A 27,597-nucleotide genomic window follows, 5' to 3' on the forward strand; every position below is an offset into this window, starting at 1 on the left:
AAGTATCACCTTTGGGTCTGCACAGCACCCATATGGAAACGTATGCCTCTCGGCATGCTCGGCTTGCAACTTCTCAGTGCTCTGTGGCTGGCCCCGGTGCTCAGCGGCGGCCACTTCTAAAGGCATCCGCTCCCTCTGATGAAACTCCCAGATGTTCCAAGGTGGGGACCACCAACACCCAATGGCCAAAGCTGCGGCCAGAGCAGTTAGGACTCTAAAAAGCCCTCTTTACCTCTCCTCCGACTGGCCCGTATTTGATTTCGTACGTGAGGATCAACCCATTGGGGTTCGGAGGTTCTGGCCACTTCAAATAAATCACGTTTTCTTCCTTCGCTTCCCACGTTACTGGTCCTGGAATGTCGTCGGCTCCGGCTGTGAAAACACACCCAAGGAGTTGATGCAATTCGTAGTAGGTGCCATCTAGGGCAATTGCTAGATTGGTACAGTCCAAGCAGGTTTTTCAATATCACCAAGACCCCTCCCTCGAGCAAAGCAAAAAACAAACAAACCACATTTCCAAAACTATGTCTTCTTTAACAGACATTCTGCAATAAGGTGCACCAGTAAAGCCCATTCAAACAGACCAGGAGTGGCCAAACTGCAGCTCGGAAGCCACATGTGGCTCTTTCACACATATTGTGTGGCTCTTGAAGCCTCTACTGCCCTGTTGGCCAGCTTGGAGAGGGCATTTCTCTCTTTAAATCTTTCTCCAAATCAGCCAGTAGCGTGGAGAACGCATTTGAAGTAGCTTTCTTTCCACCTCCCTCCCTCCCTCCTCCCCCATCTATTTGCCTTCTTTACGGCTCTCAAACATCTTGACGTTCAGGTCTTGCGGCTCTCAAACATCTGAAGTTTATACTATGTGGCTCTTACATTAAGCAAGTTTGGTCACCCCTGAAATAGAACATCAGAGACAATGGATCCCAGGTCTTGATCGCTGACTTGAGAATCTCTTATTCTCCCTTGCTGGATACAGAAGTCTGTGTCTCTCGGAGGCCATCCCGACGCTCCCCATGCAAAGGCAGCCACACAACTCTCTTCACGCGCACTGACACACACAGCGCAAGTGAACTCCAGGAAACCAGAGGAACAAGTGAACACCTGCAAGAAATGTCAACTCGTGGGCAACCCCTTCCTCCCTTGGAGAGCCAGTTTGGTGTAGTGGTTAAGTGTGCGGACTCTTATCCGGGAGAACCGGGTTTGATTCCCCACTCCTCCACTTGCACCTGCTGGAATGGCCTTGGGTCAGCCATAACTCTGGCAGAGGTTGTCCTTGAAAGGGCAGCTGCTGTGAGAGCCCTCTCCAGCCCCACCCACCTCACAGGGTGTCTGTTGTGGGGGAGGAAGGGAAAGGAGATTGTGAGCCGCTCTGAGACTCTTTGGAGTGGAGGGCGGGATATAAATCCAATATCTTCATCTACCTCACAGGGTGTCTGTTGTGGGGGAGGAAGGTAAAGGAGGTTGTGAGCCGCTCTGAGACTCTTCGGAGTGGAGGGTGGGATATAAATCCAATATCTTCTTCATCTTCTTCTTCCTTAAAATTATCTAAGAAACTCTGCTCAAAGATCCTTGTTTCTTTAAGGAGAGCAAATGCTCCAGGCTGCCAAAGGCAAGTTCCCTTCTCTGCACTGTCAGATGCTAAGCAGGTCGCGGTCTTGGTTTATGCTTGGATGGGAGGCCACCGAGGAAATCGAGGTTTGCTACACAGAGGCAGGCAACGGCAAACCCCCTCTGAACCTCTCTTGCCTTGAAATCTCAGCAGGGTCCCCGGAAGTCAGCGGCAACTCAGCAGTGCTTTCCACCACCATCAACACATCATAAAAATAAAGAAGTGAAAAGGCATACGACAACCTGTAAGACTGCCTGTTGAGCAGGGCAACACCCAGACACGATGGGAAACTGCTTCGCGGCTGCCTTCTCTGGTCTGGATGGTAACAGTGCAGTGAGGTGTAGCTTTGCCAATCCATTAAGAAGAAGAGATTGGTTTTATACCCCGCCATTCGCTACCCGAAGGTGTCTCAGAGTGGCTTTCAATCTCCTTTCCCTTCCCCTCCCCACAACAGAAGGTTAAAGGAGTTTAGCCTGGAGAAGAGGCGGCCGAGAGGTGACATGATCACCATCTTCAAGTACTTGAAGGGCTGTCATAGAGAGGTTGGTGTGGGATTGTTTTCTGCGGCCCCAGAAGTTAGGACAAGAACCAATGAGGTGCCATTAAATCAAAAGAGTTTCTGACTCAACATTAGGAAGAACTTCCTGACCGTTAGAGCGGTTCCTCAGTGGAACAGGCTTCCTCGGGAGGTGGTGGGCTCTCCTTCCTTGGAGGATTTTAAACAGAGGCTAGATGGCCATCTGACAGCAATGAAGATCCTGTGAATTTAGGGGGAGGTGTTTGTGAGTTTCCTGCATTGTGCAGGGGGTTGGACTAGATGACCCTGGAGGTCCCTTTCAAATCTGATTCTATGATTTTAACAGACACCCTATGAGGGAGGTGGGGCTGAGAGAGAGCTCTCCCAGAAACTGCTCTTGAGAGGAATAACTTTGAGAGAACTTGTGACTTGACCCAAGGCCACTCCAGCAGCTGCAAGTGGAGGAGTGGGGAATCAAACCCGGTTCTCCCAGGTAAGAGTCCGCACACTTCACCACTGCACCAAACTGGCTCTCTTTATTTGCAAATTTATCGTGTGTTCTGCGATGCTTTGCCAGCTAGAGCTGCTTTGAACACAAATAAGAATGGAATACTTTTATTATGTTAAAGAACTTGTATTCTTAATGAAGTCAAGTCCACCGTACCTTCTGGCATGGTTCTGGCTGAGACAAAATTTGCAGCGCTGCAGCCCAAGGTCAGAGCTTCGTGGTTGCAGCTGTGGATGTCAATGCGGTAGACCGTGAACGGAAGCAAGTGGGAGATGACGGTCAGTTCCCTGCCCTCCACCTTGGTTTCAAAGAAGGGGTACTCAATGTCGCCCTCTTCCACATCTGACGTGTTGGCAAAGCGTTCTGGGACCGTCACATTCTTGCCCTTGGCGCCCAGAGTTGAGTTTGCGACTCTAAACAAGTCCCTTCGCTTCCGGTCGTGCCTGGAAAAAAAGAAACGGTAGATTAGCATCTCGCTGAATCCAACAGAGACTCTTCGCTCACCAGAGAAACAGAAAGGAGATGGCTATGTCAGCTAGCACTATGCATGTAGCATGAGGTGAGGGAAAAGCCTACAAAACTTTCAGATACTTTTAAGCAAGGCAACAAACCACCTAATAAAAATGCAGATCTTTTCTTTGGATGCTTGTAAGGAACGGAGGTCGGGTATGTTGGGACCAGGTTACCCTTTTGATAAGATGCCTAGCTTGGTTTTTTTCTTTTAATGCAGTTTTTCCTATTTTGTATTCCATTGTCCCAGAAGGTCAGAACAGAAGCAAGAAGCTGAAATTAAACCAAGAAGAGTTTTTGGCTAAACAACAGAACTTCGTAACAGTTGAAGAGGTTCCTTGGTGGGACAGGCTTCCTCGGGAGGCAGTGGGTTCTCCTTCTTGGGAGGTGTTGAAGCAGAGGCTAGATGGCCATCTGACAGCAATGCTGATTCTGTGACTCACTGTGAATTTAGGCCAAATGCAAGAAGCAGGGCAGGAAGGAGTGAGGCAGTACACAGCTCTGGAGGCCCTTTGTATATGCACAGGATAACACTGATCACCACAAGTAAAGACTTAAAAAAAAAAACCCTTCAAACATGCTTAAAACATTAGCACTCATTGGCCTTAAAGGTGCTTTCTTTGTATCTCACCCATGGGATCCAGGGAACTGGGCAAAGGAAGCTCTGGCTATTTCCTTCCCTCCCCAGGGGACCAGAAGGGGGAGAAGCCTCAGCCAACAGAGGGAACAGAGGCTTGGGTATCTCTGCTGTGTAAGTGAGAGAGCATGGCAAAGCGAGCTCTCCTTTCCCCCTTCCTTCCCAAGGCAGGAGCCTCAGCCAGTGGAGAAAATAGAGGCTTTGCTCTGTGCCTCCTGTGCAATTGAGCAAGCCTTGCAAAACAAACTGCAATGCAGAAGGAAGCAAGAGAGAGGGAGAAGGAAGCAGACGACAGCCAATCGCTTGGGGGGCTGAGAGGATCCCTCGGGGGCATGATTCGGCCCCCGGGCCGCATGTTTGACAACCCTGATTTAACAAGAGCTGTGTTGACACTCAAATTATTTCCCCCTTTGCAGGATAATGGGGGTGTAGGGAGATGACAGACAGACTTGTGAATGTAACAGGTTGCTCCCATGTGCCCCACGGAGAAATCTCACCCAGGTCATACTCTTGTATTTCCCTGACAGGAAATTCCAAGTTGTACCTCCCAACCGCTAAGGAATCTCCACAAGCACTGAAAAGAAAAACACACCAGCTGGAAAGGGGAGCTGAGCAAAGGAGGAGGAAATAAGCAGAGACCGAGAAGATTCACATGAGCAGACTGCTCTCGCTTAACTGTCTCTCTGCAAACTCCCATCTGTGGATTGTGCTGATGGCACAACGCCTACAGGTATACTTCCCCAATATAAAAGATTTTAAAAACCCCCTCAACCTATGCAAATCCCATTAAAAAAAAAAAGATTTGGTAATACACCTAAGAAGAGTCCTGCTAGATCAGACTAGTGATCCATCTAGTGCAGGGATGGCCAAACACATGGCCCTTTCACACATCTTGTGTGGCTCTCAAAGCCTCCACCACTCTGACAACCGGCTTGGAGAAGGCATTTCTCTCTTTAAATCACTTCTCCAAGCCAAGCCAGCCAGCGGCATGGAGAATTCATTTAAAGTTGCTTTCTTCCCACCTCTTCCTTCCTCTTCTCCCCCCCCCCCATCTATTTGCCTTCCATCCTTCCTGTCCGTTGACTCTAAACATCTGACGTTCATGTCTTGCGTCTCTTAAACATCTGATGTTTATTCTGTGTGGCTCTTATGTTAAGCAAGTTTGGTCACCCATGATCTAGTCCACACCTGTGTGTCACACAGCGGCCAACCAGTTATTCTGAATTTTCAGCAACTGGGCATAGAGGCCAAGGCCGTTCTATGGTGTTGGATCTAGACTCTGGATTTCAGAGATCTACTGATTCTGAATGTGGAGGCTTCCTTTAGTCACCATGGCAAATAGTCATAGATGGACCTCTATTCTATGGATCTAACCCCCTGGGGTAACCCATGAAAAAGAGAGCAGTGAAATCCAGGGTCTTTCTGGAAGTAATTGGTCGAAGGGCATCAGCAACCTTGGCGGATGGGCACGCATATCAGATCGCCACTGGCCAGCTCTGGTGAAGGAGAGGTCAGGGCTGGGAGGTGACACTATGTGAGTGGTCCCGGAAAAATGAGAGGAAGGTCAATGAGGAAGAATAAGAGGAAAAGGAAAACCAGGTGAGAAAAGTAGAGACAGAAGATGAACAGGTGATATGCTGAAATGCCAACTGTGCTAGAGAGGTGACCATTACCTCTTGGGTTTTGGATTTTAATAAGAGGGGGAAGGAGGGGATATTAACAGGCGTCTTTAAGAAAAATTTATCACATTTCAAGCAGATTCCAGCACACACTGCTCTGCTCTCCAATTCCAAAGGCTGAAAACCCCCCCAAAATGGCTTCAGTTAACAAGCAAAGCATTTTTTTTTTTTTTTGCAAAGCCAGGTAAATTACCCACTGAATCACTTAATCATTTAATAGACTGCTCAAAGGAGAAAACATATGCGGAAATCTACTGGTTGCTTCATCTATGAACCTCTCGCAGATGAGAAGGTTTTCACTTTTCAATTAGCCTTTTGAAGTGTGAAAGAAACCACGGCCAAGAAGGTGCCTCAAGGGTGCTGCTTCATTATTTACTTTCATCGGCACCCTCCTGCCTTTCTCCCCAGCGGGGACCCAAAACAGCTTACATCAGCTATCCTCTCTTCCATTTTACCCCCACGACAACCCTGTGAGGTAGGTCAAGCTTAGAGAATGCGACTGACCCAAGGTCAGCTTTCGAGCTTCCTTGGACAGTAGGAACTTGGGTCTCACAGATCCTGGGCTGACACTCTAACCACTGCACCACACTGCTTAAGAAGGGCAAAACACACACACACAGGAAATGACTAATGCCAAAAGACTGCAAAAAGGAACCATGGGAAGATGGTGTTGCACTCGGGTGGCACGCTCCTGACCTTACACAAAGCAGCAAAACCCAGGTTGTGGCTGAAACGTGCCCTGGAAGGACCGCCTTACCTGGGCAGAAAGATGGCGTTGTGGAGGTAGTTCTCAAAGACTTTGCGGTACTCCGCCTCCTCCTTCTCCGCTTGCTTGTCCGCCTCCGTCTTCGGGCAGGCGCAACAATGGCTTTTCTCCCCCTCGGAACCCTGCGGCTTGGTTGGCTCGGTGGCTTCCTCGGTGTCGAACGTCCCGTCGGAATGTCTCCGAATGGGGACTTTACCTTCAGAAGGAGATGAAGGATAAGAGCTGAAAGAGCTGCACTGGCTACCTGTTGTGTTCCGAGTTCGCTTCAAGGTGTTGGTATTGACCTTTAAAAGCCCTTTATGGTCAGGGACCTGCCTATCTACAGGACTGCCTTTCTCCATATATTCCCCAGAGAGCACTGCGTTCAGGGGCAAAAAACTTACTGTCCGCCCCCGGACCAGAAGAAGCCAGGTTATGTGTGACAAGATCGAGGGCTTTTTCGGTGGCAGCACCAGAACTTTGGAATACCCTTCCGGAAACCATAAGGGCCCTGCGAAATCTGTCTGCGTTCCGCAGGGCCTGTAAGACCGAATTGTTCAAGCAGGCCTTCGATGCTTGAAGGAAGGAGGGCTGCCACCGGGACATCACATAGAATGCTGGGGATCGCTGTTCGGAAATTCAATGCCGCCTATACTGAACTGATGCAGCACCACAGAATGGTTTTAAAAATTGACATATGTTTTAAAAATTGAAATATGTAAATTATGGCTTTATATGTTTTATTGGTTTAATTGTATTGATATGATGTTGTGAGCCGCCCCGAGTCCGCTTGCGGAGAGGGCGGCATATAAGTTGAACGTAATAAATAAATAAATAACAACGCAAACAATTGGAAGGAGAGGAACAGACACCTGGACACCCACCGAGAAGAACACACCACAACCTTCACACGAAGATGATGATGATGATGATGATACTGGATTTATATCCCGCCCTCCACTCCGAAGAGTCTCAGAGCGGCTCACAATCTCCTTTACCTTCCGCCTCCACAACAGACACCCTGTGAGGTGGGTGGGGCTGGAGAGGGCTCTCACAGCAGCTGCCCTTTCAAGGACAACCTCTGCCAGAGCAATGGCTGACCCAAGGCCATTCCAGCAGGTGCAAATGGAGGAGTGGGGAATCAAACCCGGCTCTCCCAGATAAGAGTCCGCACACTTCACCACCACACCAAACTGACGAGGGGAGGGTCTCATACAAGGCACTGTGCTCAGGGCAGCTTCCCCTGGATGCAAAGGGTTATCTAAAGCTGCCCTGGGCTCTCACAGCTTGAAAAGGAGGCAGCCAAGCACTGAAGCTAGATCAGCGAGGAAGAGCCTCAGCAGCAACGAGTAAAAAGGGAACAGTTCTCAAATTCCAGCATCAGGAAGCAACATCAGGGGAAGGCTTCAGTCTCTGTGCCTTGTTTGTTGGATATCCAGAGGAACTGGTCGGCTACTGTGTGAGACAGGATGATGGACTATAGATAGACCAGTGGTCCACAATCCAGCAGAGCTCTTCTTATGTTTTTAGAAAGGTCTGGGCCTCTATGCCCTTTTTGTTGGCCCTGCAGTGGAAGTGGCTGGCCACTGTGGGATGAAGCTGGACTAGGTGGACCCCTGGTCTGACCCAGCAAGGCTCTTCTTACTTGTAGGAGCTCCAGTGTCCAAATAGTGCTTGCTGTTTGCATATTTACATGTCCTTTTGTATTGTTACGTATTTATACACATTCTAAAACCTATTTTAATGTTTTAAACGTTTTAATGCCGTGAGGGTCACCACCTTGGAGTCCGTATTTGGGTGGAAAGGATGCACAGAAATATTTTAAATGAAATCAAATAAACAAGTGGCCATGCGCTTTCCATTGCTGCACCATGAAAGCCCAGTCATGCTCATCTCTTCCACGTATCCCAAGACAGCTGAAGACCCTGAGCGACATGCACAGCGCAATGAGGAGACAGGATGGCATGTGCCACTTCGAACTTTTGGGGGGTGAGTGGGAAATACCATCGCCGCAACTCAAAAATGAAGCACGCAAGAGAGTTAAGCTGGAAGGCTGTATGGTTTGTTTATACATGTGTGTGTGTGTGCGCGCAGAATTTTTTTTCCTTTGAAAATGCACACACGCAATGCTGCGGAGATGCGTGTCCCACTTACAGCCTGAAACAGTACAGTCCATGCCTATCGCCAGGTCTCATTTTGGGCAGGAGCGAAGCTCTGGAACCTCTAAATTTTATATCGTGCTCTTTCTTTCTTACCCTCCTCTCCCCCCCACAAAAAAATACTTGCTTCTGGGCTCCATTGTTCAAACCCCCTGAGAGAATTTGAACTCTAGGATTTGACAAACTTTCTAACATTTTCCCCCACAAAAAAAATGGGAAAATAACCAAAACAATATGGATGGAAATCTTCCCCATGCCACTGTGGCCACATAGGAGAAAGTGATTTAAAAAGTACAGTGGGGGTAAGGTTTGATGATGACAATTCTAATTCAAGAAGCCTTTTGAGGTAGATGCTGAGCTGAAAAGAACTGAGTCCACCTTCCGGCGATGCCAGGGGTGGGTGGCATATGCAAATGAGTTGCGCTGATGAGCTCCGGCACCTCTTTTTCTTTGAAAGGACCCCACCTGTCGCTTTGTCTTCTGACCCCTTGCGGAGCCACGCCTGGGTGACTGGCAGCCATGTGCCACGAGCAACTTGAGCTGTGTGACTTCCCAAGATACAGAGTGCAGAAGGAGCCGCTCCCCCTTACCGTTGGCGCAGTAGTTGTGCTCGTACAGGTAGCTATCCTGCGGCTGCTGCTGCCAGCGGATGATATAGTAGGAGAGGTTGCCGTTGGGCAGGGTGGGGGGCCTCCACTTCACCACCAGCTCTGAGGAGGAATTGGACATCGAGCCCACGTCGAGAGGGATGGATGGCACTGTGGAGAGAGCGGGGAGGAAAAGGTACAGCCGAAAGGAAAGCATTAGAGAGAAATCTTCGTTTTCCTAAGCTGATTTGGTTCTCCACTGGAGGAAAAAAAGAAGCCAGATAAAAGGAAAATAAAATAAATGAACAAATCTCCCCATCAACCTGTCAAGACAGCCTCTGTCTGTCCATCAAACAGGGCCATGAAATCCCTTTCCCACACACACACACACACACAGACTGATTCCACAGTTGCTATTGCTCCACCCCCCAGACTTCTGCTTTCGTCAGATCAAGCAATCGATTTCCCTCTGATTGCTGTGCGGGTGCATTTTGATCCACAGTGCCCTCCAATTCCCCTCAGTTTCTTGCTCTTGTTTTTTGGAGATCCAGAAGCTGCGAGGGGAATTGGGAGGGAGCCGCAGATCAAAACGCAGCCCCTCAACAACTGGTGCGGAATTGAACGCTTGAGCTGGGGAAAGCAGAAGTCCAGAGGTGGAGCAACTGCTAGTGAGGAATCGGTCACATACACACACACCGCTGAGAAACTGGGGCTACAGAACTGAACACACATAAAAGAGCAGCACACAATTATGTGTATTCAGTGAGAAGTCAAGTGATACTTTCAGTGGTGTCAAACCCATTTGTTATGAGGGCTGCATCTGACATAAATGAGACCTTGCTGGGCCGGGCCGTGTGCAACGTTCCCTCTAAGCTGCAGAGTCTTGTGAGCAAAAATTCTTCTTTGTGAGCTACTGGCATTGAAGTTGGCAGCTACTGCATACATTATTGTGCTCTGGGGTCATCCTTCCTGAGCTAAGACAAAAATGTGTGAACTGGAGGCTAAGAATCTGTGAGCTATCTCACTTTCACTCAGCTTAGAGGGAAGCTGAACAAAAATTCTTCTTTGTGAGCTCCTGGCATTAAAGTTGGCAGCTACTGCATACATTATTGTGCTCTGGGGTCATCCTTCCTGAGCTAAGACAAAAATGTGTGAGCCGGAGGCTAAGAATCTGTGAGCTAGCTCACCCTCACTCAGCTTAGAGGGAAGCTGAGCAAAAATTCTACTTTGTGAGCTCCTGGCATTAAAGCTGTGAGCTACTGCATACATTATTGTGCTCTAGGGTCATCCTTCCTGAGCTAAGACAAAAATGTGTGAGCCGGAGGCTAAGAATCTGTGAGCTAGCTCACCCTCACTCAGCTTAGAGAGAACATTGGCCATGTGTGTCATAAAATACAATGCCAGGTAGCAAAGATAAAAACTTTATAAAGGACACAAAAACAAAGATTTTTTTTAAAAAAAACCTTAAGATGCTTAAAAGATTAGCATTCTTGCAATATTTTGTTTATTAACAGTTTCCGATAACTGACACCTTTTGCTCTGAATGATTGTATCAAAATCTGGAGACAATGTAAAGGCTAAAACTGTTTGGGGGTTTGTGTGTGTGTGCATTCCTTGTTCTCATCTCTACCGACTCATATGTACTCTGCATCTCTGAATCAATGGAGGTTGCATGAGACATCACAACTTCTGGCTATCGAGGCTGAAAAACCTTTCGCCCATCTCTCTATTATAAATGACCGGAGTGCTGATTAACATCCCGTTGGATGTGCTCACTGACTAAGAAGCAATTCCGGGACCCCCAAGGAAGCAACCGGACTTTGCATTCCCGGTGACTGTGCTTGCAGCCATGGCCGACTTCAGTCAAAATACTCCAGCACCCCTTTAAAAAGAGCATCATAAAAAGCATCCACTTCCCCCCACCCCATCCAAATTGTCTAAAAAATACTGCGATCAAACCCTATGGGCCAGCTTGCTAAATCAGTACCATCATAGTGAGGCACAAAACTTTGTGTCTTCACACTAAAGAAGATGATGATGATGATGATATTGGATTTATATCCTGCCCTCCACTCCAAATCTCAAGAGTCTCAGAGCGGCTCAGAATCTCCTTTATCTTCCTCCCTCACAACAGACACCCTGTGAGGTGGGTGGGGCTGAGAGAGCTCTCTCAGCAGCTGCCCTTTCGAGGACAACCTCTGCCCAAGCTATGGCTGACCCAAGGCCATGCCAGCAGGTGCAAGTGGAGGAGTGGGGAATCAAACCCGGTTCTCTCCCCACAACAGACACCCTGTGAGGTGGGTGGGGCTAGAGAGGGCTCTCACAGCAGCTGCCCTTTCAAGGATAGAGTCTCAGAGCGGCTCAGAATCTCCTTTATCTTCCTCCCTCACAACAGACACCCTGTGAGGTGGGTGGGGCTGAGAGAGCTCTCTCAGCAGCTGCCCTTTCGAGGACAACCTCTGCCCAAGCTATGGCTGACCCAAGGCCATGCCAGCAGGTGCAAGTGGAGGAGTGGGGAATCAAACCCGGTTCTCTCCCCACAACAGACACCCTGTGAGGTGGGTGGGGCTAGAGAGGGCTCTCACAGCAGCTGCCCTTTCAAGGATAGAGTCTCAGAGCGGCTCACAATCTCCTTTACCTTCCTCCCCCACAACAGACACCCTGTGAGGTGGGTGGGGCTGGAGAGGGCTCTAACAGCAGCTGCCCTTTCAAGGACAGAGTCTCAGAGCGGCTCACAATCTCCTTTACCTTCCTTCCTCACAACAGACACCCTGTGAGGTAGATGAAGATATTGGATTTATATCCCGCCCTCCACTCCGAAGAGTCTCGGAGCGGCTCACAATCTCCTTTCCCTTCCTCCCCCACAACAGACACCCTGTGAGGTGGGTGGGGCTGGAGAGGGCTCTCACAGCAGCTGCCTTTTCAAGGACAACCTCTGCCAGAGCTATGGCTGACCCAAGGCCATTCCAGCAGGTGCAAGTGGAGGAGTGGGGAATCAAACCCGGTTCTCCCAGATAAGAGAGCTATGGCTGACCCAAGGCCATTCCAGCAGGTGCAAGTGGAGGAGTGGGGAATCAAACCCGGTTCTCCCAGATAAGAGAGCTATGGCTGACCCAAGGCCATTCCAGCAGGTGCAAGTGGAGGAGTGGGGAATCAAACCCGGTTCTCCCAGATAAGAGAGCTATGGCTAACCCAAGGCCATTCCAGCAGGTGCAAGTGGAGGAGTGGGGAATCAAACCTGGTTCTCCCAGATAAGAGAGCTATGGCTAACCCAAGGCCATGCTAGCAGGTGCAAGTGGAGGAGTGGGGACGCAAACCCGGTTCCCCCAGACAAGAGATCGCACACTTAACCACTGCGCCAGACTGGCTCTCGTTTGGCTAAAGGCAGCCATGGTTTCCCCCTCCCTACCTGCAGCTTTGGTGCGGATGTAGACAATCTCACTCTTCGCGCCCTGAGCCGGGTTGTTTTCCATCATGGTCAGCGTCACCGCCTTGACATAAATGGCGTACTGAGTCCACGGCTTTAGCGCCTGCAGTAAAATCCCAGGATTCTCATCTTTCCCCGCGGGCAGATCGACGTCGACCATGTTCCAGCTGTTGGAGCCGCAAGCGTCCTGCCCATCGTACTCGGTCACGTTCTTGAAGGGTCTGAAACGGGGAAGCCGCAAAGTTTATTTCCTTGTAACCCGGTTGCTCTTAAAACTTTTAAAGAGTGGGCTGGGAGAATCTCACGCCGGCTTTTGCCCTATGAAACTGATCTTTATAGAAAGACAGAGTGGAGGATGCCAGCACATACAGGCAATAATGCTAAGAAAAGTTGAAGGCGGCTGGAAAGGAGGAAGTTCCAACGTTAGACGGATGGAGTCGATAAAGACAGCCACAGGGTTCGGTTTGAAAGGTACAAGCAAACTTTTGGTGGACAATTTTTAGAAGAAGGCGGCTGCAGATTTATACCCCACCTTCTCTCTGAATCAGAGACTCAGAGCGGTTTACAATCTATATCTTCTCCCTTCACAACAGACACCCTGTGAGATGGGTGTGGCTGAAAGGGCTCTCACAGCAGCTGCTCTTTCAAGGACAACCTCTGTAAGAGCTATGGCTGACCCAAGGCCATTCCAGCAGGTGCAAGCAATGTTCCCTCTAAGCTGAGTTAGTGTGAGCTAGCTCACAGATTTTTAGCCTCCAGTTCACACATTTTTCTTAGCTCAGGAAGGATGACCCCAGAGCACAATGATTCATGCTGTAGCTCACAACTTTAATGTCAGTAGCTCACAACTTTAATACCAGTGGCTCACAAAGACTCTGCAGCTTAGAGGGAACATTGCTTGCAAGTGGAGGAGTAGAGAGTCAAAACCAATTCTCCCAGATAAGAGTCCGCACACTTAACCACTACACCAGACTGGCCCACTAATCCACAGGATCATTGTTGAAAGTGACTTGAGGCCACAGAACAGAAACACATGCACAATTTTAAAAATTCAGCATCCAGGGCCTCAGCTGTTACAGAAAGACAAAAGAGCTCTCTGGTGTCAGCTTTTCCTTCTTACAAACAGGTTCACGAAGATGTTTTCTACTTTCTCTCGGGGGCAACAATTCCATGCTGCTAGCAGGCGACACCCCAGGACAAATCAAAGCAGGAAACCCGGCTCTCCCTTTCACATCATTTCTTGCCCTGCCCTGTCCCCTTTTACTGCTGAAATTAAAAGCGACCGGCAAGAGGTCTTGGACCAGAGGATGCAGTGATAGCCGCAGTCATCGGCAACTTTAAAAGGAGGGCAAAGTCCTTCTTCCTCACAGCTTCAAAATTTCTGGAAATGTTACATCTCTGGTTATGACCAAAGCCTCCACACACACACACACAAAACCCAGTAGCACAACACAAAAGTGTTGCGGCAGAAGGACAACCACAGGCCTTGAGATAAAAGAACAAACAGGCAAAGGGCTGAGGAGGAAAGAAAAATCTTAAACCCCACCCCCAAATGCCTACAAAATGCATTAACATTTTTAAAAGCCTCTTTTTTGTACGAGCGATAACAATTCCATTGTTCTCTTAATAGAACAGAAAGCAGCAAGGGAAGGGAAGGAACCCTGAAGAAACCTCAAGGTGCCCTTTCCACTTGCCACAGGTGGCATGGTAAGAACGTAAGAGAAGCCATGATGGATCAGGCCAATGGCCCATCCAGTCCGACACTCTGTGTCACACAGTTGTCAAAAAACCGAAGTGCCATCAGGAAGTCCATCAGTGGGGCTAGAAGCCCTTCCACTGTGCCCCCCCCCACCAAACACCAAGAATACAGAGCATCCCTGCCCCAGACAGAGAGTTCCAACAATACGCTGTGGCTAATAGCCACTGATGGACCTCTGCTCCACATGCTTATCCTGTCCCCTCTTGAAGCCGTCTATGCCTGTAGCTGCCACCACCTCCTGTGGCAGTGAATTCCACATGTTAATCACCCTTTGTGTGAAGAAGGACTTCCTTTTCTCAGTTCTAATCCAACTGCTCAGCAATTTCATTGAATGTCCATGAGTTCTCATATTGTGAGAAAGGGAGAAAAGGACTTCTTTCTCTACTTTCTCCATCCCACGCATAATCTTGTAAACCTCGATCATGTCACCCCGCAGCCGATGTTCCTCCAAGCTAAAGACCCCCAAGCGCTTTAACCTTTCTTCATAGGGAAAGTGGTATAGCCCCTTCTGATCAGCCCTCAGAATCTGAGCAGGGTCAGTACTTGGATGCGAGACCACCGAGGCAGGCTCTGCGGCAGAAGGCACTGGCCGACCCCTGCTGCTCATACCCCACCTCTGCTTCCAACTAGCTGGGGTCGCTTAAGTCAGCTGTGACTTGATAGCGCTAAAGTGCATCCCCCTCCCAAGCCGTAACTCCACCCCCAATGAGGTCAACGGGGTTTCCTAGGCAGGCATACTCACGCTTCTTTGTAATAAACGGTGAAGCTAATAAGATCTCGGTAGTCTTTGGGGCGGTAGTATTCCCACGTGAGCTTGATCCGATTCTTCACGGTGGTGTTGGAGACAAAATGCAGAATCTGGCTTTCGCCTGCAAACAACAAAGACAAAAACCCTTCACAAACAGCATAGAGGCTGAGGCCTTCCCCTGATGTTGCCACCTGGCTCTGGGATTGAGAGGCTTCGTGCCCTCTGAAGGTACAGGTTCCCCTCAGCCACCATGGATTTATTGTCAGAACTGGAAGAACTTCAATCGAGGCCCAAGACTTCGTTGCAAAAGTATAGGCGTTTATTGAGAACTACAATGCTGAAGGTACAGGATAACACTGATAACGAAGCTAGCATTGGTTACATTTTATGCGGTTGTAGCAGCAACAATAAAACGATCTTTCACACGGTCAGAGACGCTTGTCTGTTTCTCAGGGTCTGTTATCAGCGAGGGAGGATGGAGCCCTGCTGAGATGTCCTGGCCGGCTGGCTTCAAAGGCCACCTGCGGATGTTGACCAGAGGCTATCTGCCACCCTTCAGTGATCACAGGCTGCTTGGAATGCATGCTATTTTGGTTAGTGGCCTGGCACAGAGCACGGTGGGTTAGTATCTGGTTACAATATGGAGTCAGTTAGGCTAACAGCATACAGGAAAGTTACAAGTTCTGACATTTATCCTCCATGAATCTATTTATAAGAACATCAAAAGATCCCTGCTGAATCAGACCAGCAGTCCGTCTAGTCCAGCATCCTTTCTCACATACTGGCCAACCGGTTCCTCTGGATGGCTAACAACGGGGCACAGAAGAAGAAGATTATATTGGATTCATACCCCGCCCTTCACTCTGAATCTCAGAGCAGCTTACACTCTCCTTTACCTTCCTCCCCCACAACAGGCACCCTGTGAGGTGGATGGGGCTGAGAGAGCTCTCCCAGAAGCTGCCCTTTCAAGGACAACTACCAGAGCTATGACTGACCCAAGGCCATCCCAGCAGCTGCAAGTGGAGGAGTGGAGAATCAAACCTGGTTCTTCTCAGATAAGAGGCCGCACGCTTAACCACTACACCAAACTGGCTCTCTCGAGGCCAAGGCCTTCCCCAGTGTTGCCTCCTGGCACTGGTATTAAGCAGCTGACTGCCTCTGAGCAAGGAAGATCCTTTGTAGTCACCAGAGGGCTCAGTCTACCTGCTCACCATCTCTGAGGGATTGAACTAGGCTAGAACTGGGCCAAGGCCTATGGTTAGGCACCCTCCTGAGGCCACACACAAGCTGACCTGGGTCTAAGTGTCGTTGTTGTCTTTTCCTCTTACACAGCCTGAGGAAAACTGACACATGTGAAGGAGCTCTTTGATGTTAGTCCACATTACCACTTCGTACCAAAGTGACTCAGCCAACGCCACAGTGACTAAATACAGCTGGGTTGGATGTGCCTCAAGAAGGGCCACAAAGAGCACCACCCATCTTCCAGTCCTCAAAAAACCATCTGATTAATTGGATCTAGATCAGGGGTGTCAAACATGCAGCTCAGGGGCCAAATCAGGCCCCTGGAGGGCTCCTATCAGGCCCCTGAGCAACTGGCTGTCATCTGCTTCCTTCTCCCTCTCTCTTGCTTCCTTCTGTATCACAGCTTGCTTTGCCAGGCTCTCTCAATCGCACAGCAGAGCTACTGAGCCAAGCCTCTCTTCCTTCTATTGGCTGAGGCTCCCCCACACACACACACCGGGGAAGGAAAGAAAGAGCCAGAACTTCCTTTTGCCCAGTTCTGTGGATTCCATGGGAGAAATACAAAGAGAGCATCTTTAAGACCAACGAGCGCTATCGTTTTAAGCATATTTTAAGTTTAGGGGTTTGGTTTTTTTTAAATATGTTTGTCTGTGTTCTTTATAAAATTTATATCTCTGCTACCTAATCTCAAGCTGACATGGTCTGGCCCAACAAGATCTCATTTATGTGAGATCCGTCCCTCATAACAAATGAGTTTGACATCCCTGATCTAGCTGCCTTCAGCCCTCATAAGAAAAAAAGGTGGCTAAGAAATGTTTTAAATAAATAAATAAAAAGCAGGTGGCTTTGAGGGCTTTTTAAAAATAATAAAATAATCTTAATTATTTGGACTGAGCACTGCGAAGGCCAAATCAACCGGGCAAGGTTCCTTCCGTTGTGACTTTGTTTCCTAAAAAGAACTCTCACTCTCTGAAAAGAAGTGTTTATGCTCACTCCCACCCTGTCATACATACAGAGCCAGTATTTCTAAGCCCATTTAGCTTATTTGAGGAGTCTTTGTGTGGAGTGGGGAAAGCAAGGGAGGGACGGATATTGTTATAGCTTTTAAGAAGGAAGTCAAGATTGGCAAAGGATTCGGTGATGGAGGTGGTGAGAACAGCCCAGGCATCTGTAACAGCTCCAGGGTTTTAAAAAACCTTCAAGGCATTGAATAGGAACGCATGCCGCTCTATACACAAGGGCGTGCAGTGTGTGGGTTTGCACCCTGGGCCAAGAAAGGTGCCCCATCTGAGTAAGCAGAGGGTGCCACATTTTAGAGAGATGCTTTGATTTTATGCGTTGCCACCGTAAAAGATGACGCCTTCGAAAAAGAACTGAAGGGAGGGCCTGCCCCCTGCATAGAAAAGAACACAAATCAAGAAGATGACGACGATGATGATATTGGATTTATATTCCACCCTCCACTCTGAATCTATCATCAGAGTCTAAGAGTGGCTCCCAATCTCCTTTATTTTCCTTCCCCACAACAGACACCCTGTGAGGTAGGTGGGGCTGAGAGAGCTCTGACAGAAGCTGCCCTTTCAAGGACAACTCCTGCGAGAGCTATGGCTGACCCCAGGCCATTCCAGCAGCTGCAAGTGGAGGAGCGGGAATCAAACCCGGTTCTCCCAGATAGGAGTCCGTGCACTTAACCACTACACCAACCTGGCTCTAGCATGGTGTAGCAGTTAAAGCATCGGGCCAGGATCTAGGAGCCCCAGGTTTCAACTTCCAGTCCATGATGGAAGTCTACCGGGTGACTTTAGGCCAGTTGCATGCTCTCAGCTTAGCCTTCTTCACCAGGTTGTTGTGAGGGGAGAATGATGTTGTGAACTGCTCTGGGCCCCCGCTGGGGCAAAAAGCAGGATATGAGCAGCTGCAACAATGAGTCAAATAAATACAGATGGGCAATAGGCATGCATTTGTGGCTTTGAACTGGGGGAGGGTGTCTGCTTCCAAAAACTATGCAACTAAAAAAAAATGGACAAGGTTTCTAGGGCAGGTATGGCTGCCTGCAGACACAAGGAGCTCAGGTGATGAAGCAGAGAACCTTAATGTTAAACAAAAAAAGAATTGGGGGGGCTGATTAACAAAGCAAAAGTGGCCAGGCAGGCAAAGATGGTTGCCAGCTACACATTTCTGAGGACCTATAGTAGAAGTGTTCAAACTTCTTTAACGCAAGAGCCACACAGAATGAATGTCAGATGTCTGAAAGCTGCAAACATGAACACTAGATGTTAGAGAATCACAAGGAAGGAAGGCAAATAGATGAGGGGAGATGGAGGCGGAAAGAAAGCAACTTTAACTTTTAGTGCATTCTCCAAGCCACTGGCTGGCTTGACTCGGAGAAGTGATTTATAGAGACAAAAGCCTTCTCCAAGCCAGCCGACGGGGTGCTGAGGGCTTTGAGAGCCATGCAGTATGTGTGAAAGAACCACATGTGGCTCCCAAGCCACTGTTTGGCCACGCTTGACAGATAGGAAAGGACTGACGGAGCCAAGAAGTCAGATTCAAACCTCACCTGATGATATTTTTATGCATAGTGCCATCCATGTGCACGGTGCTGTATGGGGTTCAAACGAACACGTACCGTATTTTTCGGACCATAAGACGCACTTCTCCCCCCCAAAAAGTGGGGAGGGGAAGTGTGTGCGTCTTATGGAGCGAAGGGACGATAGGATGTACCTTCCTCCAGGGGGGGGGGCGGCGATCCGCTGCCTCCGCCTCCGATCCCGGCGCTTCCCCCGCGCCTCCCTGCCTGGCTCCAGCTCTGCTTCCAGCAAGCGCTGGGATCGCTCCACGCTGCCCCCACCGCAAACCCAGCGCTTCGCGAGCACCGGCTGCGGAGGGGGCAGCGTGCTTCCTCCGTGCCTGTCTGCCTGGCTCCAGCTCTGATGCTTACAGCAAACGCCGGGATCGGATGATCAGTGTCAGAATTCCTACCATCCTCAGAATTAAATCGTATGCAGAAAAATACAATTAAAGTAATCAGGGCTTTTTTGGTAGTAGGAACTCCTCTGCATATTAGGCAACACCCCCCCCCCCCGATGTAGCCAATCCTCCTGGAACTTACAGTAGGCCCTGTACTAAGAGCCTTGTACGCTTTTGATGGATCGGCTACATTAGAGGGGTGTGGCCTAATATGCAAAGGAGTTCCTGCTACAAAAAAGCCCTGAATGTAATAAAGGGGGGAAAAAGCCTGATACAGACAGAGCATATCCATTGCCCTTGGAATGTCAAGAGCAGCTAAGAATTAGCAACAGGGTGGGGAAAAAGAGGGAGAAATTGTCCTCCTCAAACTAAAGAGGGGAGATTGGGTAGGCAGGCAGATATTGCCTGTCCCAAATATTGCCTCCAGCCTCCACCCACTCTGCCATGCAAACGAGAGACCCCCCAACTTTTAACATCCATTTTTATTGCACAAGCGCAACACACGTTTCATTCAAATTGGAACGGGCAAATGTAAGAATCTTTATCCCAAAATTATGCCCACATGGATTCTGTTGCCGTCTTCCCCCAGCAGATGAAGACTTTTTCGTTGCATTTGGCTTTTAGCCAGCGATTCTTCCTGCCTGTTTTAATTACCATTTTTTATGTCTTGGTACATATTTTAGCTCTGTTTTTAATTGTTTTACTAAACCCCCCCCTGGTTTTTCCGGGGGTTGATCTTAACGGTTTTAAAATGTGACTTTATCGTATCTGTTTTAATTTTGTTAGCTGCCTTAGTGGGCCCTTGTGAGAGCAGAAAAGGCACTTTATAAATGTTGTACAACAAAAAAAAGAAATAAAGTGACCCCATTGCTCACGTACAGGAGGCTCTCTCCCCGTTGTTCCTCGAGTTTATATCCCCTTTGCCCTGCCGGCCTTTCGTCCCCGTCACATCCTCCATTCGATGAATCTCAGTCGTGCAAAGTCGGGGGTTAAAAGCGAAGTACATCTTCCCCTCACGGATAGTCAGATTGTGATGACTCCAGTCCCACAGTTGCTGTAGATTTTGGTTGTCCAACACATAAAATGAGTAATTCCTATAAACAAACAACAACAAAAACGGAGAGGGAGAGAGGGAGAATGCAGCAAAGCAAAGTCAGTCTGTACCAATCCTTCAGCATCATTTTTTCACCGTTTTGTCCGTTGCAAAGCTGTTCAGTCCCTCCCAAATTACCCAGTTTTCCTCCAGACAGAAAGCCAGACACCTCTAGAGCAGTGTAGCCTCTAAGCTGAGTTAGTGTGAGCTAGTTCATGGTTTTTTAGCCTCTGGCTCACACATTTTTGTCTTAGCCAGGGCTTTTATTTTTTCCTTTCCTTTTTTAAAAAGCAGGAACGCACAGGAACGCAGTTCCAGCTGGCTCTGCATTAGGGGGTGTGGCCTAATATGCAAATGAGCTCCTGCTGGGCTTCTTCTACAAAAGAATGCAAATGAGCTCCTGCTGGGCTTCTTCTACAAAAAAGCCATGCACAAAACAATGGTGATGTCAGGGGTGTGGCCTAATATGCAAATGAGTTCCTGCTGGGCTTTTCCTACAAAAAGCCCCTGTGCGAAACAATGCTGACAATCGGGGGATGTGGCCTAACATGCAAATGAGTTCCTGCTAGGCTTTTTCTATAAAAAAGCCCTGGTCTTAGCTCAGGACAAATGGCCCTAGGGCAAGCTCATTTATGCAGCAGCTCATAACTTTAAAACCAACAGCTCACAAAACAGAATTTTCACTCTCAAGACTCCACAGCTTAAAGGGAATCCTGCTCCAGAGATGTCTTTTTAAAAAAAAAAGACTCATTGAAAAATACTACAAAGCTTATTTCATACCTCTCTCCCCAAGTCGAGACCCAAAGCAACTTACGCCATTCTCCTCTCCTCCATTTTATCCTCACGACAACCCTACGAAGCAGGCCATGCGGAGAATATGTGACTGGCCCAAGGTCACCAGGCAAGCTTCTACGGCAGAGGAAGGATTCAAACCGGGGCCTCCTCAGTCTTGCATTCTAACCACTACCCCTCGTTGGCTCTCCTAATACTTATACTTGGGAAGAACCGTCTTCCGTAAAAGCAAGAACTGGAAACGGATGGGTCACACTTATCACACACTTCCCCACGGAAAGGAATATGCCTAAATGTGGACGTTATTCTGCCATCAGCTCTGGTGTTTGCCAATGCAAAAGTCCTACATTTACTGTTCCTTAAGTGGCCGTACAACAGAGGTCCTTGCTGCTTGGTGTAGGAAAAGGCACTAAGGAATTTGCTTCTGAATCACCTACAGCCAGGGGTCATTTCGTAGAAAAAGCGGTGCCGGAGCTCATTAGCGCAACTCATTTGCATATGCCACACACCCCTGACATCACCAGAAGGCGTACGCAATTATATCAGCTCAGCATCTACTTTAAAATGCTTCTGGGATTATAACTGTCATAATAAAACCTTACTCCCATCATACTTTTTAAATGGCTTTCTCCTATGTGGCCACAGTGGCAGGATGAAGATTTCCATATGTCTGCTTTGTATGTTTTGGTTGTTTCCCCCTTTTGGGGGGAAAATATTAGAAAGTTTGTCAAATCTTAAAAGAGTTTAGCAAAATTCTCACAGGGGATTTGAACAACGGATCCCAGAAACAAGTATTTTGTTTGGAGGGGGCGGGGAGAAAGAAAAGGCACGATAAAAGGCAGACATTTCACTCTCACCCAAAATGTGGTCTGCCTGCAGTTGACTGGTTATCTGAGGCATTTTAGCATGGATTTTAGCCTGATCCCCAAAACAGCTCCCTAATATTCAGAGGCTAGAGGGCCATCTGACAACAATGAAGATCCTGTGAATTTAGGGGGAGGTATTTGTGAGTTTCCTGCATTGTGCAAGGGGTTGGACTAGATGACCCTGGAGGTCCCTTCTAACTCTATGATTCTTGCAAGCCTCCCATAAATAGACCCTCATCCGATCGCCTATAGCGAGCAAAGCATCGCCTCCAGGTGATCGGGCAGGAATCTCAAATAACGTCGTCCGTCTCTCCCCCCGCCTTTCGCCCACAAATATGTGCTCAAGCAAAACATTCATTTACAAACGTCTTGCAAAGGACAAAGAGGCCTTACTGTTAAACATTGCCACAGCCCAGCACTGGTTGAAAGTCTCTTCCCACTGCCTTGGGGTGGGGGAGAAGGATCAAGGCTTGAATAAATATGCCAAGCTGACAAGCTTGAGAACTCCCGCCAGCTGTCCTGTTTCATTGGTCAGTGGGGTCAGAAGAGCACAGGTTCTCACGCTACAGAAGGAAGGGAGCCGGGAGCCCTACCTAGGAGGGGAGGCTCAGAGCGTGCTTGGCTTGCACAAAAAACCCAAACCCAGGTCCCCACCTAAAGGAGGACTGCTAACAGGGCTGGGAAATATCTGTACCGGGCAAGGTGGCCGAGTGGTCTGACTTTGTACTAGGCTCATTTCACAGACAGAAGAGCCCCGTGGTGCAGAGTGGTAAAGCTGCAGTACTGCAGTCCTAAGCTCTGCTCATGACCTGAGTTGGATCCCGGCGGAAGCTGGGTTCAGGTAGCCGGCTCAAGGTTGACTCAGCCTTCCATCCTTCCGAGGTCGGTCAAAGGAGTCCCCAGCTTGCTGGGGGGAAAGTGTAGATGACTGGGGAAGGCAATGACAAACCACCCCGTAAAAAGTCTGCTGTGAAAACGTGAAAGCGACGTCACCCCAGAGTCCGAAACGACTGGTGCTTGACTACCTTTACTTTTTTTTTTTTACATTTCATATATTTGCTTTGAAGCATCCGCATCCCGTAACCCGCAACTGCAGCCACACACACACATGGGATAAAAAGTCAAGGTAGGCGACAGAGATGGTGGCTTCATTCTGGGCTAGAGTTGCCAGGTCGAACTCAAGAAATATCTGGGGACTTTAGGGGTGGAGCCAGGAGCAAGGGTATTACAAGCGCCGCTGAACTCTAAAGGGTGTTCTGGCCATCACATTTTAAAAGATCACATACGTTTTAAATGCCTTCCCTCCGTTGGAAATAATGAAGGACAGGGGCACCTTCTTTGGGGGCTCATAGAATTGGGCTCCATGGTCCAATCTTTTTGAAACTTGGAGTGTATTTGGGGGAGATGCGCTAGATGCTATGCTGAACATTTGGTGCCTCTACCTCAAAAAAAAAACCAGTCCTGTTACTGAAAGGGAATGTGGGTTGCTTTGTTCATTTAAAGGAAAGTGAAGTCCGGAGCTGCCATTTCCAACTTTGCTCTGTTACAAGTGGAATTTTAAGAATCTAAAGCTCACCAAAGCGAAGCCTGAGAAAAAAGGGAGGTTTTGCCGAAGAAACCTTCCCAAGCTGCAGCCTAATCCTTTCGAGCCAGATAAATCAGCTGCGCAGACAAGCTTTCCCACGGCCCTCCTGCGATCACCTTGCCTGGCAAACAGCGTCCCCAAATTCCTGTTTATCAACTGTTCTCACCACTTGTATCTGAATGGAATTCAGTGTCGGGGGGGGGGGGGGGGGTGGACTGCAATCCCTTGGAAAATCTTCCATCAAGAGAGGGGTTCAAAAATGCAGCACTGCTCCCACTAAAATAGAATGAAGGTACACTTCGTCCACAACATCCTGTTTTCAACGGCAGATAACCAGGTGGTTCTGGCATAGCCCTGGGCACTGCTTCCCCACACCCACACACCTGACATTTTGTGCCACAGTAATCTGTATACAGTGGCCCAAGCAGACAATAACATTCCCAGGTTCTCGTTCAAAGACCTTACGTTACTGACCACCCCTCAATTCCCTGTGCTCGTAGTGAGCTCCTGCGTTTGCTTCCTTATGATAAAATCAGCCGTGGCCTACCAATTGCCACCCTTCCCTCTCTCTAGAGCCAGTTTGGTGTAGTGGTTAAGTGCGTGGACTCTCATTCGGGGGGACTCTCATTGATTCCCCTCTCCTCCACTTGCAGCTGCTGGAATGGCCTTGGGTCAACCATAGCTCTCGCAGAGCTGTCTTTGAAAGAACAGCTTCTGGGAGAGCTCTCTCAGCCCCATCTACCTCACAGGGTGTCTGTTGTGGGGGAGGAAGGTAAAGGAGATTGTAAGCCACTCTGACACTGAGATTCAGAGTGAAGGGTGAGGGATAAATCTAATATCTTCTTCTTCCTCCCCCCCCCCCCCCCCCCAGTCTTTTACACTTCCCTAACAGCTCAGCTGATTCCACCTCTTCCAAAAGCAGACATCAAGTTTTCAGTGGGGAACACATTCATTTGCACTTTATATAATTCATTCATTTGCACTTTCTCTCCAGGGGGGACTCAAAGGAATTTACATTGTTTTCCTCTATTTTAGCCTCACAACAACCCTCTGAGGTAGGTTAGGCTGAGTGTGACTGGTGCAAAGTCACCCAGCAAGAGCCGGGATTCAAACCAGGGTCCCCCAGATCCAAGTTGAACATATATGCTGGCTTTCCTAACCCTTCCACTTGAGAGAACTGTGGCTGCGATCGGACGCATTAAACATCGCACTTTCAATGCATTTTCCAACATTTTCCTGTGTGAACTGGCAAGATCCAGCTGAACACTAGACCGAAAGTGGATTGAAAGTGCATTATTTAGTGTGTGATCACAGCCTCTCTTCCCTAAATGCTAAAACTGGAGACAGAGACACCATATTGACTCTCAAGGAAATGCTTTGGTCCCGGAATAGTCGTACCGGCCAAGGACAGCTGAGCTATGCCTCGGCTCCAGGCAGCTTTTTTGTCCCACGCTACCACTTCATAAGTGTTTCCAGGCCCGAGGCAGCCCAAGGTAGCAGCACCAATGCTATCTGTGCTCAGGGCGGCTTACAGAACATGATACAAAATCATGATATCGCAACAACAGATAAAATCAATAACAATATAAATACAAATATAAATTAGTTTTTAAAAGTTAGAACAGTACAGTGGTGCTACAGTCTCTATTTATCCGGCAGCGTAATATTTACTCTGGTTACATCTTAAAGGCTTCTTGGAAGAGGGCAGTTTTGCAGGCCCTGCAGAACTGGTTGAGGTCCCGCAGGGCCCGCACCTCCTCCGGCAGCTGATTCCACCACTGGGGGGCTTTTATAGAGAAGGCCAGTTCCCTGGTTGTTTTAAGTTTGGCCTCCTTAGGCCCAGGGATTTCCAAGAGATTTTGTGAGCTGGAGCGCAGCGCTCTCTGGGGAACATATGGAGAGAGGCGGTCCCTAAGATAGGCAGGTCCTCGGCCATGTGTACAAACATTAAGACCACTACAGTAAAATATATATATTAAAAAAATCATGTTTCCTCCATGCATGCTCTACAACGTAATGCAATCGCTGTAAGGTCTCAAGACAAAGAGTGCATAGTGCATAGTGCATCCATAGTGCAAGAGGAAGTCCCCCTTTGCCTAGCAAAAAAAGGCTACGGTGGAGATCACAAGAACTGCATGGACATTTTAAAAAGCCTGGTGGCAGAACTGTTAGGAATAGGGGGACTGGGCAAGATTTGGCTGGATTCAAGTCGTTGTTTTGTTAAATGTTCCAGCTTTTCTTCTGCTATGGTGTAGGACATTTTTGCATGCACAGTGTTTTCAAGTTTACAGGCAAGATGGCTTAAGCATGATATTGCATGAGCTGAGGATGTGTGCCTCATGAAAACTCATAAATTGAGAATTTGGCATTTGAATCGTAGAGTTGGAAGGGACGTCCAGGGTCATCTAGTGTAATTCCCTGCATCTAGTGTAATTTCCCCCCACAAACCTCCAATAACCCCAGCTCCATGCCCAGTAGATGGTGGGGGGGGGGAAACCTTCCAGGATCACTCAGAAAACTGGCCTGGTGACAAATTACTGCCTGACCCCAAAGTGGCGAGCAGCATTTCCTTGCGCATGTGAGAAAGGGCCATGGGAACTAAGCACCGATGCAACCCTTCCTGCCCACGATCTGCCTAAATTCACAGATTCGGCATTGCTGTCAGATGGCCATCTAGCCTCTGTAAACCCTGCTCAAGAAACTGAGTTAGTTCAGGCAAATAGGAGACCAGTTTTGGGAGACCAGAGCCATTTTAAACATAAGAACATAAGAGAAGCCATGTTGGATCAAGCCAATGGCCCATCCAGTCCAACCCTCTGTGTCACAGAAGAACATAAGAGAAGCCATGTTGGATCAAGCCAATGGCCCATCCAGTCCAACCCTCTGTGTCACACAGTGGCCAAAATAAAAACAGGTGTCATCAGGGGGTCCATCAGTGTGGCCAGGGCACCAGAAGCCCTCACATTGCCCCCCCCAAGCACCAAGAATACAGAGCATCACTTGCCCCAGACAGAAAGTTCCAACAATGCTCTGTGGCTAATAGCCACTGATGGACCTCCGCTCCATATGCTTATCCAATCCCCTCTTGAAGCTATCTATGCTTGCAGCCGCCACCACCTCCTGTGGCAGTGAATTCCATGCGTTAATCACCCTTTGGGTGAAAAAGGACTTCCTTTTATCTGTTCTAACCAGACTGCTCAGCAATTTCATTGAGTGCCCATGAGTTCTCTGCAGAACTGGTTGTGGAAGGACAAAGTGCCTGCTACTGAGGGAGCTGTCGGTCCAGGAGGTCCATGGCCATCAGAAAAGAGGTGCTGGAGCCTGAGGTGACGATCAGTACAGGGACACAAGAAGATGGGGGGGGAAGTCTGCACTGGCCTCGGCAGGACGGCATTTCCCTCTTCGGTTCCCAATGCACAGTGTTTCAAGTTCAGGCGTCCAGGATTTTGTCAGCAGTTAAGGGACTAACGCCCTGACGGCGGGGAGCTTGAGGGTCTGTACCAACCCCACTGGGCCCAAGTCCAGGCAAACTGGTGTGGTGGATACCAGCTGGTGGCTGGTGGCTGGGCCATCCAACCCAACACAGAAAGAGCTTCTTCCCTCAGGGCTGCTCTAAGGTGAACACAGGGGGTTCCGGCAAGCCTCCTTGGCATACCGATGACAGCTCAAGCTGTCCACCTCCGTGGGGGAACAGGAACGACGATATGGCACTAAGGCCTTGTTTTGGACACTAGAACATTTATTGCCCAAAACGGGGGATCAGATGCAGATTTTAATGAATGAAGTGAATGAAGCTCGGCGAAACTGATGAAGCCTGAGTGAGGTTATCCATCTGAGGGACAGCAGATCCAGGAGGTCTTGTTGTTCTGATCACAAGGCAGCCTTTACTGTTGTCTTTTTAGCAGCAAAAGTTAAATCTAGATTTAAGTAAAAAGGTAAAGGTAGTGCCCTGTGCAAGCAGCAGTTGTTTCCGACTCTGAGGTAACGTCGCATCACGACGTTTTCACGGCAGACTTTTTCCGGGGTGGCTTGCCCTTCTGCAGTCTAGATTTGGAGGTACCTAATTATATTAGGGAGCTGGGAAAGGCGTGGTATCGCATCTACATTTCTTTTTTATTCCCAATCAAACGCTGCAAAAATTTTTGTTTGTTGTAAGCTGTTACA

At 48.6% G+C, this 27,597-nt stretch overlaps 1 protein-coding gene across 1 annotated transcript in view; it reads right to left on the reverse strand.

Moving 5' to 3' along the window:
- The window catches only part of IGF1R (insulin like growth factor 1 receptor), a 275,725-nt gene that overhangs the window by 38,195 nt on the left and 209,933 nt on the right, over window positions 1-27,597 (reverse strand). Inside the window, exons 6-12 of the mRNA XM_060260047.1 lie at window positions 19,977-20,191; window positions 14,880-15,006; window positions 12,361-12,599; window positions 8,955-9,122; window positions 6,218-6,422; window positions 2,791-3,077; window positions 233-372 (exon numbers count right to left, since the gene is read on the reverse strand). Of these exons, the coding sequence (XP_060116030.1) occupies window positions 233-372; window positions 2,791-3,077; window positions 6,218-6,422; window positions 8,955-9,122; window positions 12,361-12,599; window positions 14,880-15,006; window positions 19,977-20,191 (1,381 nt within the window). The remainder of the gene's footprint in view (window positions 1-232; window positions 373-2,790; window positions 3,078-6,217; window positions 6,423-8,954; window positions 9,123-12,360; window positions 12,600-14,879; window positions 15,007-19,976; window positions 20,192-27,597) is intronic.

The sequence above is a fragment of the Heteronotia binoei genome, chromosome 19 (assembly GCF_032191835.1).
Source record: "Heteronotia binoei isolate CCM8104 ecotype False Entrance Well chromosome 19, APGP_CSIRO_Hbin_v1, whole genome shotgun sequence".
Taxonomy (NCBI): domain Eukaryota; kingdom Metazoa; phylum Chordata; class Lepidosauria; order Squamata; family Gekkonidae; genus Heteronotia; species Heteronotia binoei.